The 10,635-nt window shown below is 40.4% G+C and overlaps 1 protein-coding gene across 3 annotated transcripts in view; it reads right to left on the reverse strand.

Moving 5' to 3' along the window:
• Window positions 1–10,635, reverse strand: part of LOC120059390 (potassium voltage-gated channel subfamily KQT member 2-like) — a 40,595-nt gene that overhangs the window by 20,483 nt on the left and 9,477 nt on the right. For 2 of the 3 annotated variants that reach the window (XM_039008403.1, XM_039008402.1), the window contains exons 2-11: window positions 6,669–6,759; window positions 6,085–6,211; window positions 5,284–5,459; window positions 4,836–4,961; window positions 4,446–4,556; window positions 3,937–4,032; window positions 3,605–3,699; window positions 2,591–2,594; window positions 2,407–2,501; window positions 2,008–2,037 (exon numbers count right to left, since the gene is read on the reverse strand). In XM_039008403.1, coding sequence (XP_038864331.1) covers window positions 2,008–2,037; window positions 2,407–2,501; window positions 2,591–2,594; window positions 3,605–3,699; window positions 3,937–4,032; window positions 4,446–4,556; window positions 4,836–4,961; window positions 5,284–5,459; window positions 6,085–6,211; window positions 6,669–6,759 — 951 coding nt within the window. The remainder of the gene's footprint in view (window positions 1–2,007; window positions 2,038–2,406; window positions 2,502–2,590; window positions 2,595–3,604; window positions 3,700–3,936; window positions 4,033–4,445; window positions 4,557–4,835; window positions 4,962–5,283; window positions 5,460–6,084; window positions 6,212–6,668; window positions 6,760–10,635) is intronic. The other variant, XM_039008404.1, reaches the window with a different exon arrangement.

Raw genomic sequence — 10,635 nt, forward strand, 5'->3', positions numbered from 1 at the left:
AATATTTAATATTTGAGATTCTTCAAAGTAGCCACCCTTTATCTTGATGACAGCTTTGCACACTCTTGGCATTCTCTCAACCAGCTTCATGAGGAATGCTTTTCCAACAGTCTTGAAGGAGTTCCCACACATGCTGAGCACTTGTTGGCTGCTTTTACTTCACTCCATGGTCCAACTCATCCCAAACCATCGCAATTGGGTTGAGGTCAGGTGATTGTGGAGGCCAGGTCATCTGATGAAGCACTCCATTACTCTCCTTCTTGGTCAAATAGCCCTTACACCGCCTGGAGGTGTGTTTGGGTCACTGTCCTGTTGAAATACTAATGATAGTCCCACTAAGCACAAACCAGATGGGATGGCGTATAGCTGGAGAATGCTGTGGTAGCCATGCTGGTTAAGTGTGCCTTGAATTCTAAATAAATCATGACAATGTCACCAGCAAAGCACCCCCACACCATCACACCTCCTCCTCCATGCTTCACGTTGGGAACCACACATGCGGAGATCCTCCGTTCACCTACTCTGTGTCTCACAAAGACATGGCGGTTGGAACCAAAAATCTAAAATTTGTACTAATCAGACCAAAGGACAGATATCCACTGGTCTATGTCCATTTCTTGTGTTTCTTGGCCCAAGAAAATCTCTTCTTATTGGTGATTCACGCAGTCTCTTCTGAACAATTGATGTTGAGATGTGTCTGTTACTTGAACTCTGTGAAGCATTTGTTTTGGGGTTGCAATATGAGGTGCAGTTAACTCTAATGAACTTATCCTCTGCAGCAGAGGTAACTCTGGGTCTTCCTTTCCTGTGGCAGTCCTCATGAGAGCCAGTTTCATCATAGCGCTTGATGGTTTTTGCAACTGCACTTTAAGAAACTTTCAAAGTTCTTGAAATGTTCTGGATTGACTGACCTTCATGTCTTGAAGTAATGATGGACTGTCGTTTCTCTTTGCTTATTTGAGCTGTTCTTGCCATAATATGGACTTGGTCTTTTACCAAATAGGGCGATCTTCTGTATACTACCCCTACTTTGTCACAACGCAAGTGATTGGCACAAACGCATTTAGAAGGAAAGAAATTCCACAAAAAGACACACCTGTTAATTGAAATGCATTCCAGGTGACAAGCTCATGAAGCTGGTTGAGAGAAGGCCAACAGTGTTCAAAGCTGTCATCAAGGCAAAGGGTGGCTACTTTGAAGAATCTCAACTATAAAAAACATTTATTTGGTTAACACTTTTTTGGTTACTACATGATTCCATATGTGTTTTTTTATTGTTATGATGCCTTCACTATTATTCTACAATGTAGAAAGTAGTAAAAATAAAGAAAAACCCTTGAATGAGTAGGTGTGTCCAAACTATTGACTGGTACTGTATATTTATTTAAGGAACTCATCCTGCTTTCAAATTAATTTTGAAGGTTGTAATAGGTTTTTTAGCCCATAGATTTTGTTTTAAGGTTTGAGTCACTCAAATATCACATGAATACACATTAGACATTGCAAGAAAATGAGCTTTAAAACTGCAACATTTTCTCTGCACCCCATGGCAAAACGTGTAGAATTACAGGAAATAAGCTTTGAACCTGCACATTTTTCTCTCCGCCAACAAGAGGTGTGTGAACAGTTTGTGTCACGAACAGTGCCTGTGCCCATAGAAATAGATGGAGGGCGCGGATGTTTCCCAATGCTGGAAGGGGGGCCTGAATAAAATAGTGTGGGAACCCCTGAGCTAGAGCACTGTGGGTAAATGTAAGGCCACTGTTCTTGAAGGAGGATCTTATAAAAAAGGTACATCCATATTTGACACACATTGTAAAAAAACAAGACTCATCAAAACCTTGGTCCTTTCTGCCCCGACACACACACACACACACTCCCTCCCTCCCTCCCTCCCTCCCTCCCTCAAGAAGAGTGCCTCAGCAGCTTTGAGCAGAATTGAAGTAAAGCCAAAAGGGGGTAGAAGAAGTGTGTGGTAAAACAACAAAGTCTGGTTGAATAACAGACCTGGGGGAGGCTTCTGTCTGAGAGTCCTTCCTTTGTTTCCAGACAAATGAAAAAGACACACACAGAGACACACACACATGCATTTCCGTGACAAATCCCAACGGGCAGCATTATTTAGGTTACTAAGGTCAGAAAGGGAAGGACAAGGGTGAATATCTGAAAAAGTCAACAGCAGTAGCTATGTATCATTAAGACCATCAGGATTTAGCATTTGGCACCTGTCAAGTAGCAAGGGGAAAAAAGAGAAACAGAGTTGTCAAGGCAATGACTTAATCGGGTGATTAGCACTAAGTTACTGCAGCCCTGAGACACCACGAGACTATGAATTCAGGGGAGATTCTCCAAAAAGTAAGAATTCTCCATTCACATAATCATCATCCTCCTACTGTATATTCAGACCTGCTGAAGGATTTGGCCTTCAGATTCCTCAGGAGGTCCAGTTGATTGAGGGGGGGTATAAGTCTGGAGAGAGAAGATGAGACGGTTTTCATTATCTTTTATACATCCCACTGGAAGGCTAGTGCATGTCTTTCTAAAAAAACAAATTACCTCTAAGTTCAGTGGCCCTCTAACCCTCTTCTACGCTGCTGCTACTCTCTGTTATTATCTATGCATGGTCACTTTAATAACTCTACCTACATGTACATATTACCTCAATTACCTTTGACTCTGTACCAGTACCCCCTGTATATAGCCCCGCTATTGTTATTTACTGATGCTCTTTAATTATTTGTTATTCTTATCTCATACTTATTTCTTATTTATTTTTATATATATTTTGGGGGGTATTTTCTTAAAGCTGCATTGTTGGTTAAGGACTTGTAAGTAAGCATTTCACTTGGCGCATCTGACAAATACAATTAGATTAGAATTGAGTTTTCCACAGACACCATGCGGCATGTGAGTAATAGTCATGTGAGGTGAAATGTGTATATTGGGGAAGTGAGTACTCAGTTTGTTTGTTTGACCTGACGAAGATCCATTTCAGATGGAAACATTGTCAATGAAGCGGTGAATTGGGAGATTTAACAGTGTGCAGGCCTTCTTGTTCTTTAGTATTCTTTATTAGCCCAGCACCTATGTTTTTAAGGATGTACGTATGACCAAAACATTTCTATAAACACTATTATTGCACACAGAGTGAGTCCATGCAACTTATTAAGTGACTTAAGTGACATTTTTACTCCTGAACTTATTTAGGCTTGCCATAACAAACAGGTTGAATACTTATTGACTCAAGACATTACAACATTGTATTAAAAATGAAAAGCTGTAAACATTTCTAAAAATATAATTCCACTTCGGCATTATGGGGTAATTGTGTGTCGGCCAGTGACACAAAATCTCAATTTAAAATTCAGGCTGTAACAACAAAATGTGGAAAAAGTCAAGGGGTGTGAATACTTTCTGAAGGCACTGCACTAGTTTTGCTTTGAATATCAGAACAAAGCCCAGCAGTATCTCAAAATGAAAGGTATTAGAGTTCAACTTCAAATTGGAAAGCCAGACTGGTTGGTGTTATTTCAAGGGTATAAATGGAATTTCATTTCCAGGATAAAAATGTATATAAAGTATAGAGAACAGATATGGTCTGTACCTGTACATTGGGAGAGAAACGTTCTCCTCATAAAAATCCCACGTCGACAGCAGATCAGTCCGAGCAAGATTCGTAGCATAAAATCGCCAAGCATTCTATTTGTGAGACAGATGGTGTTATTTGCTAGTGATGCAGACAATGTCATAATGCAGAGGATGTTCAATGACCCAACAGGTGATATATAATTCAATAAAATCAGTCAGAAAGAACAAGGTAAAAAACTATATATATATATTTTTTTTTAAATAAAAAATAAATAAAAAAAATCAGTAAAATGGTACACAATGTGTCAGTGGGTGTGTCCAGACTAAATGGTGGTGCGTGTTGGCCACCTGTATCAGACCAGCAGCAGGTTGGCGTCGCTTCTCAAAATGCTTCTGTCTGTGCTGCTCCTGGACCTTCAGAGCAAAACCAGACCCCAGGATACCCTGTGTGCGTGCATGTGAGTGGGTGTGGATAAGAGAGAAAAATTACACATTGTCAGAATATCTCTACCCTCTTGAATATGAACATCTGAAACTAGAATGCAGGACTAACAGATTAAAACATAATAATAATGGTTATCGGAACGTGTTTAATTCAAGTGTGTACCAGGCCATGTTTTGCCTAAGCAGAAGCACACCATTGAAGAGCACAACAACTCTAAAGTGAACTATTGACACAAACATTGCAAAATGTTCCGGAATATAACCATTGGAGTTCATGCACTTGGCCATAAGGCTGGAACTGTGAGTAAAGGTTTTACATTTACTTCAAATTCAGAAACATAATACAGTTAAATTAAGTTGCCTTCTGCATCATAAGGGTTTGAATTAGCACCTAAAATGTCCCTCAAACTTACAGCTGGGAGCGCAAAGAAAGCCACTCCTATCATACTGAACATTGCAGCCAGCAGACGTCCATTCCAGGTCTTTGGGAACTTATCCCCATAGCCTATGGTAGTCAGGGTGATCTAGAGAAAGAAGATGCATTTTCAACAGCACCTACAGTAATGCATACCTTATATAATACAGTAGTCCGCCAAAGCTGGTAAGTCAAGACCCCATTCCACTACAATATATTCAACTTTATCAAGTGACTTTATAGCTCAGTTTTAGATATGTATTTTGCTGGGTACTGCAGATAAATTAGGGAAATATATTATTGGAAAACTAACTGTAAGTCTGCCCTAATAGAAGATACCATTGAATACCTTGAGCACTTTCTAATTTGGAAATATTATTGAACTTACCAGCCCCCACCACAGGGCATCAGCATAGGTCTCAAACATGTCGTTGTCATCTTTCTCGACCGAGTACACCAGGAAACTAGCCAGGATGAGACAGAGAAAGCCTATGTACCAAGCAGTGATAAGTTCCTGGAGAAGAGGAACAGAGCATCAGATATAGAATTTGGTAACACTTCCTGGTATGTATACATTCATAAAGCCTTCATAAATAATGCATAATAATATCTGTATCCACCAAATCCACCTTTTCTGATTATGACTGGACTATGTAATCAAATTCATGAAGACACAGTTTATTCAAATTTGTAGATTAATTTACTTCTACCCAATGCCTTTTGATTGTTTTTTTTGCAGAGCCTTCCTTCCAAATCCCATCTCGCAGAAAGTGAGAAACCTGGGCTCCTGAGGCTAACTAAACCCCAGCTAAACATATAGCCTTTCTAGTGGTCACCTTGCTGTGGGCATAGACCACGGATCCTAGAAGTTTCCAGGTGCCCCCGCGCCGGTCCATCCGCAGCATGCGGAGGATCTGCAAGAAGCGGAGACTGCGGATGGCAGAGGTGGCGAAGACATTTCCCTGGGAGCCAGCAGCCAGCACCGACACAGATGCTATCAAGACCATGATGTCTAGAGGAGGAAGGATAGTCACATCATGTCAATGGTGTTCCATGCGCTCACACGCACACACTCTCAAGCCCACGATGTCTGGGGAAGGAAGGGGATTCACATAATGTCCGCGGGGTTTCCATGGCAACAAGCATCACCAAACACTGTTGAGATTGCGTTGATAGTGTTCAATGATTACTGACATCCTCCAACACTGAGAAGCCGACCTCACATGACAATCCCATGAGGCACTATTCAGGTGTTGTTATTTAATAACATGGTATTGAACAAAATGACTTCAGAGAATGTGAGTAGTGAACTGGTGTAGTTCTAAAACAAGGCAGTGTTGAATGTTGATGTTAGCGTTTCCTTTCCTTACATAAGGTATGAGAGACTTGAGAGAAACTGACTACACTTAGAAATATAAAAGTCATTTTTGGTAAAAAAAATATTTTATGTGAATAACGCTTGTTTTTATGGAAATGAGAACAGCAAAGTCGGAGGAAGAGGTAGAGAGATAAAAGGAGAGAGTGATGAGAAACGAGAAAGAGGAGAGAAGACCAGGACAGGAGAGTTGTAAGCCAGAACAGAAGAAACATCCTGAAAAGTGAGAGGTAGAAGGAGAAGAAAGTCTTTCTGTTCTCACCGATAACACAGAAAGGCTTGCGGGCGAATTTCAGCCTTCCCCTCCATCCTCTGTAGCGACAGCAGCAGCCCGCGGCCCATATCCTCACGATGTACTCAACTCCAAACACCACGATGGTCACTATTTCCTGTGGTAATTGGGAGCAAATTCAGTGTCTGGGCCTTTGTTCTTTTCAAGTACTTCTGTACTTCCTTGCCCAGCACCTGTTTTTTGGGGGGGATGTGCGTATGACCACAAACTTCACTATTTCATGTGACACATTAAATCACAGACATATTATACTGCCACTAAACCCAAAGTCTTATCATAGTGCAGTTCCATGCACAACACAACCAGATGGCTGGAGTAGTAGTCGGGAACTTCTTAAGATTCCGAAAAAAGATAAGTGACCTAAAGCTATGGGTGGCTATAATGTGAGAGATATGAACCTGAGAGTACATAGTTCATTTTAGGATTACGTCGGATTTAAAAATCTATATTGCACATATTTGATTGCGACATACTTTGCCGTCTTGAGCATAAAAAGAGCGTAGAAAACATGGACAGAGCACAGTACTTTTCAGAGCAAACCACCACACACATACCAAAATGTACAAGGCAGTCTCAGAGCTGTTCTTGAACTCGTTGATGGTAGCAAAAACAGAGAGGATGAGACAGGAAAACACCAACAGGAAGCTGAAAGAAATAAGAGGACATTAAACTATAGGCTCCTGTTCAAATACTTCAGAAATGCATCCTTCCTTGCTCGAGGTAAACACATATCAATACGCGATTGGATGGGTGTAAGCCAATGTAACCACCCTATTTCTTACCAATCCATGACTCAAGGAAGGACGGGTTTATTTCTGAGGTATTCGAAAAGGGCCTGGTAGAATCCCCCATAAATGCCACCCGAACAGCTGGCTAGCTGTCAACAGTCCTTGACCCAGGTTGTACTTTTAAACATAAGCCAATTCCCCCATCTGTACATCTATGGCTGTAGCCGGGGGGGAGGTGGACTCATAGTAAGTAATTAATGACTGCAAAGGACACTGGGACCTGTCACGGCCTTGGTCATAGAATTTAATAAGAAGATCTGCTTTAAACAGTTTGCAATTTCATTAATAAAATGCATAAGTTAAACGTGCATGAAACGAGTTTACAGTCAGTCGGACCTTTCACTAATAAAAATAATACATGTAAATACCCTGTATGTTGAAACTGTATTTGCGTATTTCACATGCACACAAAATAATCACATTACTTTCACATGTAGCCTAACCTGTCATACAAACTGGAAACTGCTTATCCTCAACTGGCAGCTTCATTAAATAGTACCCACAAAACACCAGTCTCAACGGCAACAGTGAAGAGGTGACTCCGGGATGCTGGCCTTCTAGGCAGAGTTCCTCTGTCCAGTGTCTGTTCTTTTACCCATCTTAATATTTTCTTTTTATTGGCTTTTTCTTTGCAACTCTGCCTAGCAGTACAGCATCCCGGAGTCACTCCTTCACTGTTGACGTTGAGACTGGTGTTTTGAGGGTACTATGTAATGAAGCTGCCAGTTGAGGACTTGTGAGGCATCTTTTTCTCAAACTAGACACTCTAATGTACTTGTCCTCTTGCTCAGTTGTGCACCGGGGCCTCCCACTCTTCTTTCTATTCTGGTTAAAGACAGTTTGCACTGTTCTGTGAAGGGAGTAGTACACAGCGTTGTACGAGATCTTCAGTTTCTTGGCAATTTCTCGCATGGAATAGCCTTCATTTCTCAGAACAAGAATAGACTGACGAGTTTCAGAAGAAAGGTCTTTGTTTCTAGCCCTTTTGAGCCTGTAATCGAACCCACAAATGATGATGCTCCAGATACTCAACTAGTCTAAAGAAGGCCAGTTCTATTGCTTCTTTAATCAGAACAAAAGTTTTCAGCTGTGCTAACATAATTGCAAAAGGGTTTTCTAATGATCAATCAGCCTTTTAAAATGATAAACTTGGATTAGATAACACAACGTGCCATTAGAACACAGGAGTGATGGTTGCTGATAATGGGCCTCTACGCCTATGTAGCTATTCCATTCAAAATCAGCCGTTTCCAGCTACAATAGTCATTTACAACATTAACAATGTCTACATTGTATTTCTGATCAATTTGATGTAATTTTAAAATTGGACAAAAAATAAGCTTTTCTTTAAAAAAACAAGGAAGTTTCTAAATGACCCCAAACTGTTGAATGGTAGTGTATATTTCAGGATGTTGTGTATTCCTGGAAATTATCACAATTCTTGTAAACATTACAGTTTTAAAAACATTGCTTGTCAATTTTTTTTTAAGTGTTATTTTGTCACAAGTTCAGCTGAGGGCAAATTTCTCTACTGAATGAAATATTACCACTATCTCTTTAAAACCATGTCTATCTTTAAACACAATCACCTTTTTTGCCTTTTAATCATATTTTAACATGGGCTTAATACCTAACAAACACTTTAATTTAACACTTAACATAGGGCAGGTATATCCCATAATGCCTCATATCCCATAATGCCTGGGAAGGAAAAACTGGCCATTGGCTCAACTTACCCTAAGGCAAACATGGCTATTGGCTCAACTTACCCTAAGGCAAACATGGCTATTGGCTCAACTTACCCTAAGGCAAACATGGCTATTGGCTCAACTTACCCTAAGGCTAACATGGCCATTGGCTCAACTTACCCTAAGGCTAACATGGCCATTGGCTCAACTTACCCTAAGGCAAACATTTTGACTATATTATCCCAGACAGTTACAAGGACGCACTTTCATACTTGGTTTAGGACCTCATATTGAAGCTTATAGAGATCCCAACTGATGTATAGAACACTCTTAAAAATTTTTTTTTTAATGTAGATACAAGCATCATGAAACCTTTAACACATGAAATTAAATTGACTTAGTGAAAATCTGTTGTTTTTTTCACCTAACTTGCTTACCACTTTTCCCATGTGGTTTCCTCCTTCAGAGTCCATGAAATGATGACCTCTTCCTAAATATTTGGTCAAATGATTCATTTTGTGTATGGTTTCCTAAAAACAAGGATGGCTCATCTTACCCCACTCTCCCCTACTGTATATCCTATTGTGTACATATCTTACTACTACTACTAGGCATACTACTTCTTCTATTACTGGTTATTTTTGATAACTCTTATTGTATTTGATTATCAAACTGCAATGTTGTGGGACCTAGCACATGCACTTCACTGCACCTTGTATGCCTTCTGTAAACTGTGTACGAATAAAATCAGATTTTTATTTGATTTAAAGGAGCTTCTCAGTTATACTAATTCCATCCTCTGTTGGCAGTTGCACACACTATTTATAAACTTCAGGTCAGTCTTAACTTAACACAGTATTGGTGTGCGGCCAGATCTTCTAACGATGCCATCAGCTTACTGTGCTGTGCCAAAGCTCTGTTGTGAGACAGTATTTATTGCTTCTGTCACTCGGTCAGTACCACCCCCGAGAGTGAGAAATGCTCCAAGTCTGCAGACTGTAGTCCACCTTCCTGCAGTTCTACAGAAACCACTTTTTCTAGGCTATCCCCACATAACCCAGTATAGTAGCTTTCACTGGGGCTGTTAGAAACAAAATGGTGAATGTGATTTGGGGAGGGATAGGAAGAGGCAGGAATTGGGTGTGTGCTTGGCAAAAGATGGACAGAGACTGGTCTTTGGGAAGCTTCTTTTGGAGCTAATCCAATTCTGGGCTAATGGAGATGTCATAGTGAAAGCAGATTCAGGAGGGGGGGGATTTAACAGCAGCTTTCAGTAGCTGAAGCAATCTGGCTAGCTAGATAAATCACACAGCTATGCTGCAAGAGACAGTAAACGACACTCCCGACTTGCAGTATAAGACGTTTGGTCTTACAACCCCGGACACTGCATAAAGGGGTAGTCAGGAGTCTAGGCCACACACAAACACTACATAAGCGTGTTTGGGTCTGAGAAAAGCACCATAGTAAATACATGACTAGCATCATACCTTAGAAAAGCCTCAATGTATAGACAGTGGAGCTTGAGTGAAGATTATTTTATGAAACTTTTCACATCTCCTTTTAAATTTCAACAGTAGCTCATTATAGCACACACACCTGATGCTGCCAAGCTCATTAGCACTCCCTGACAAGCACACCTGTAACTGGTCAATGCCTAATAAGAGGGGTGAATAGAACACTATCCAAAGCAACCAACCAATTAGACACAGTAACATTTTTAATTCAAACAAATAGCCGTCAAAAAGATCGCAATCAACTTCCCTAGATTGTCACTACAAAAGTGACTATACCTAATTAATAATGCCTAATAGTGGAATAGACAGTGTGCAATTACACTCACAGCATATGTGCAGTAGATACATTACTACTGTTTGTGCTGTACTGTGAACGAGAAGAGACCCATGGATCTGGTCACCTTGCGATAGAGACACACACAAGTCAATAGAGCTCAATTTCCATAACATCTCCGCTATTGCAAGACTGGCATTACTACTAAAGATACATTAGAGAGAAAATCACATGAATTCATTCCTGATTGTGCCTAT

The sequence above is a fragment of the Salvelinus namaycush genome, chromosome 14 (genome assembly GCF_016432855.1).
Source record: "Salvelinus namaycush isolate Seneca chromosome 14, SaNama_1.0, whole genome shotgun sequence".
NCBI classification, from domain to species: domain Eukaryota; kingdom Metazoa; phylum Chordata; class Actinopteri; order Salmoniformes; family Salmonidae; genus Salvelinus; species Salvelinus namaycush.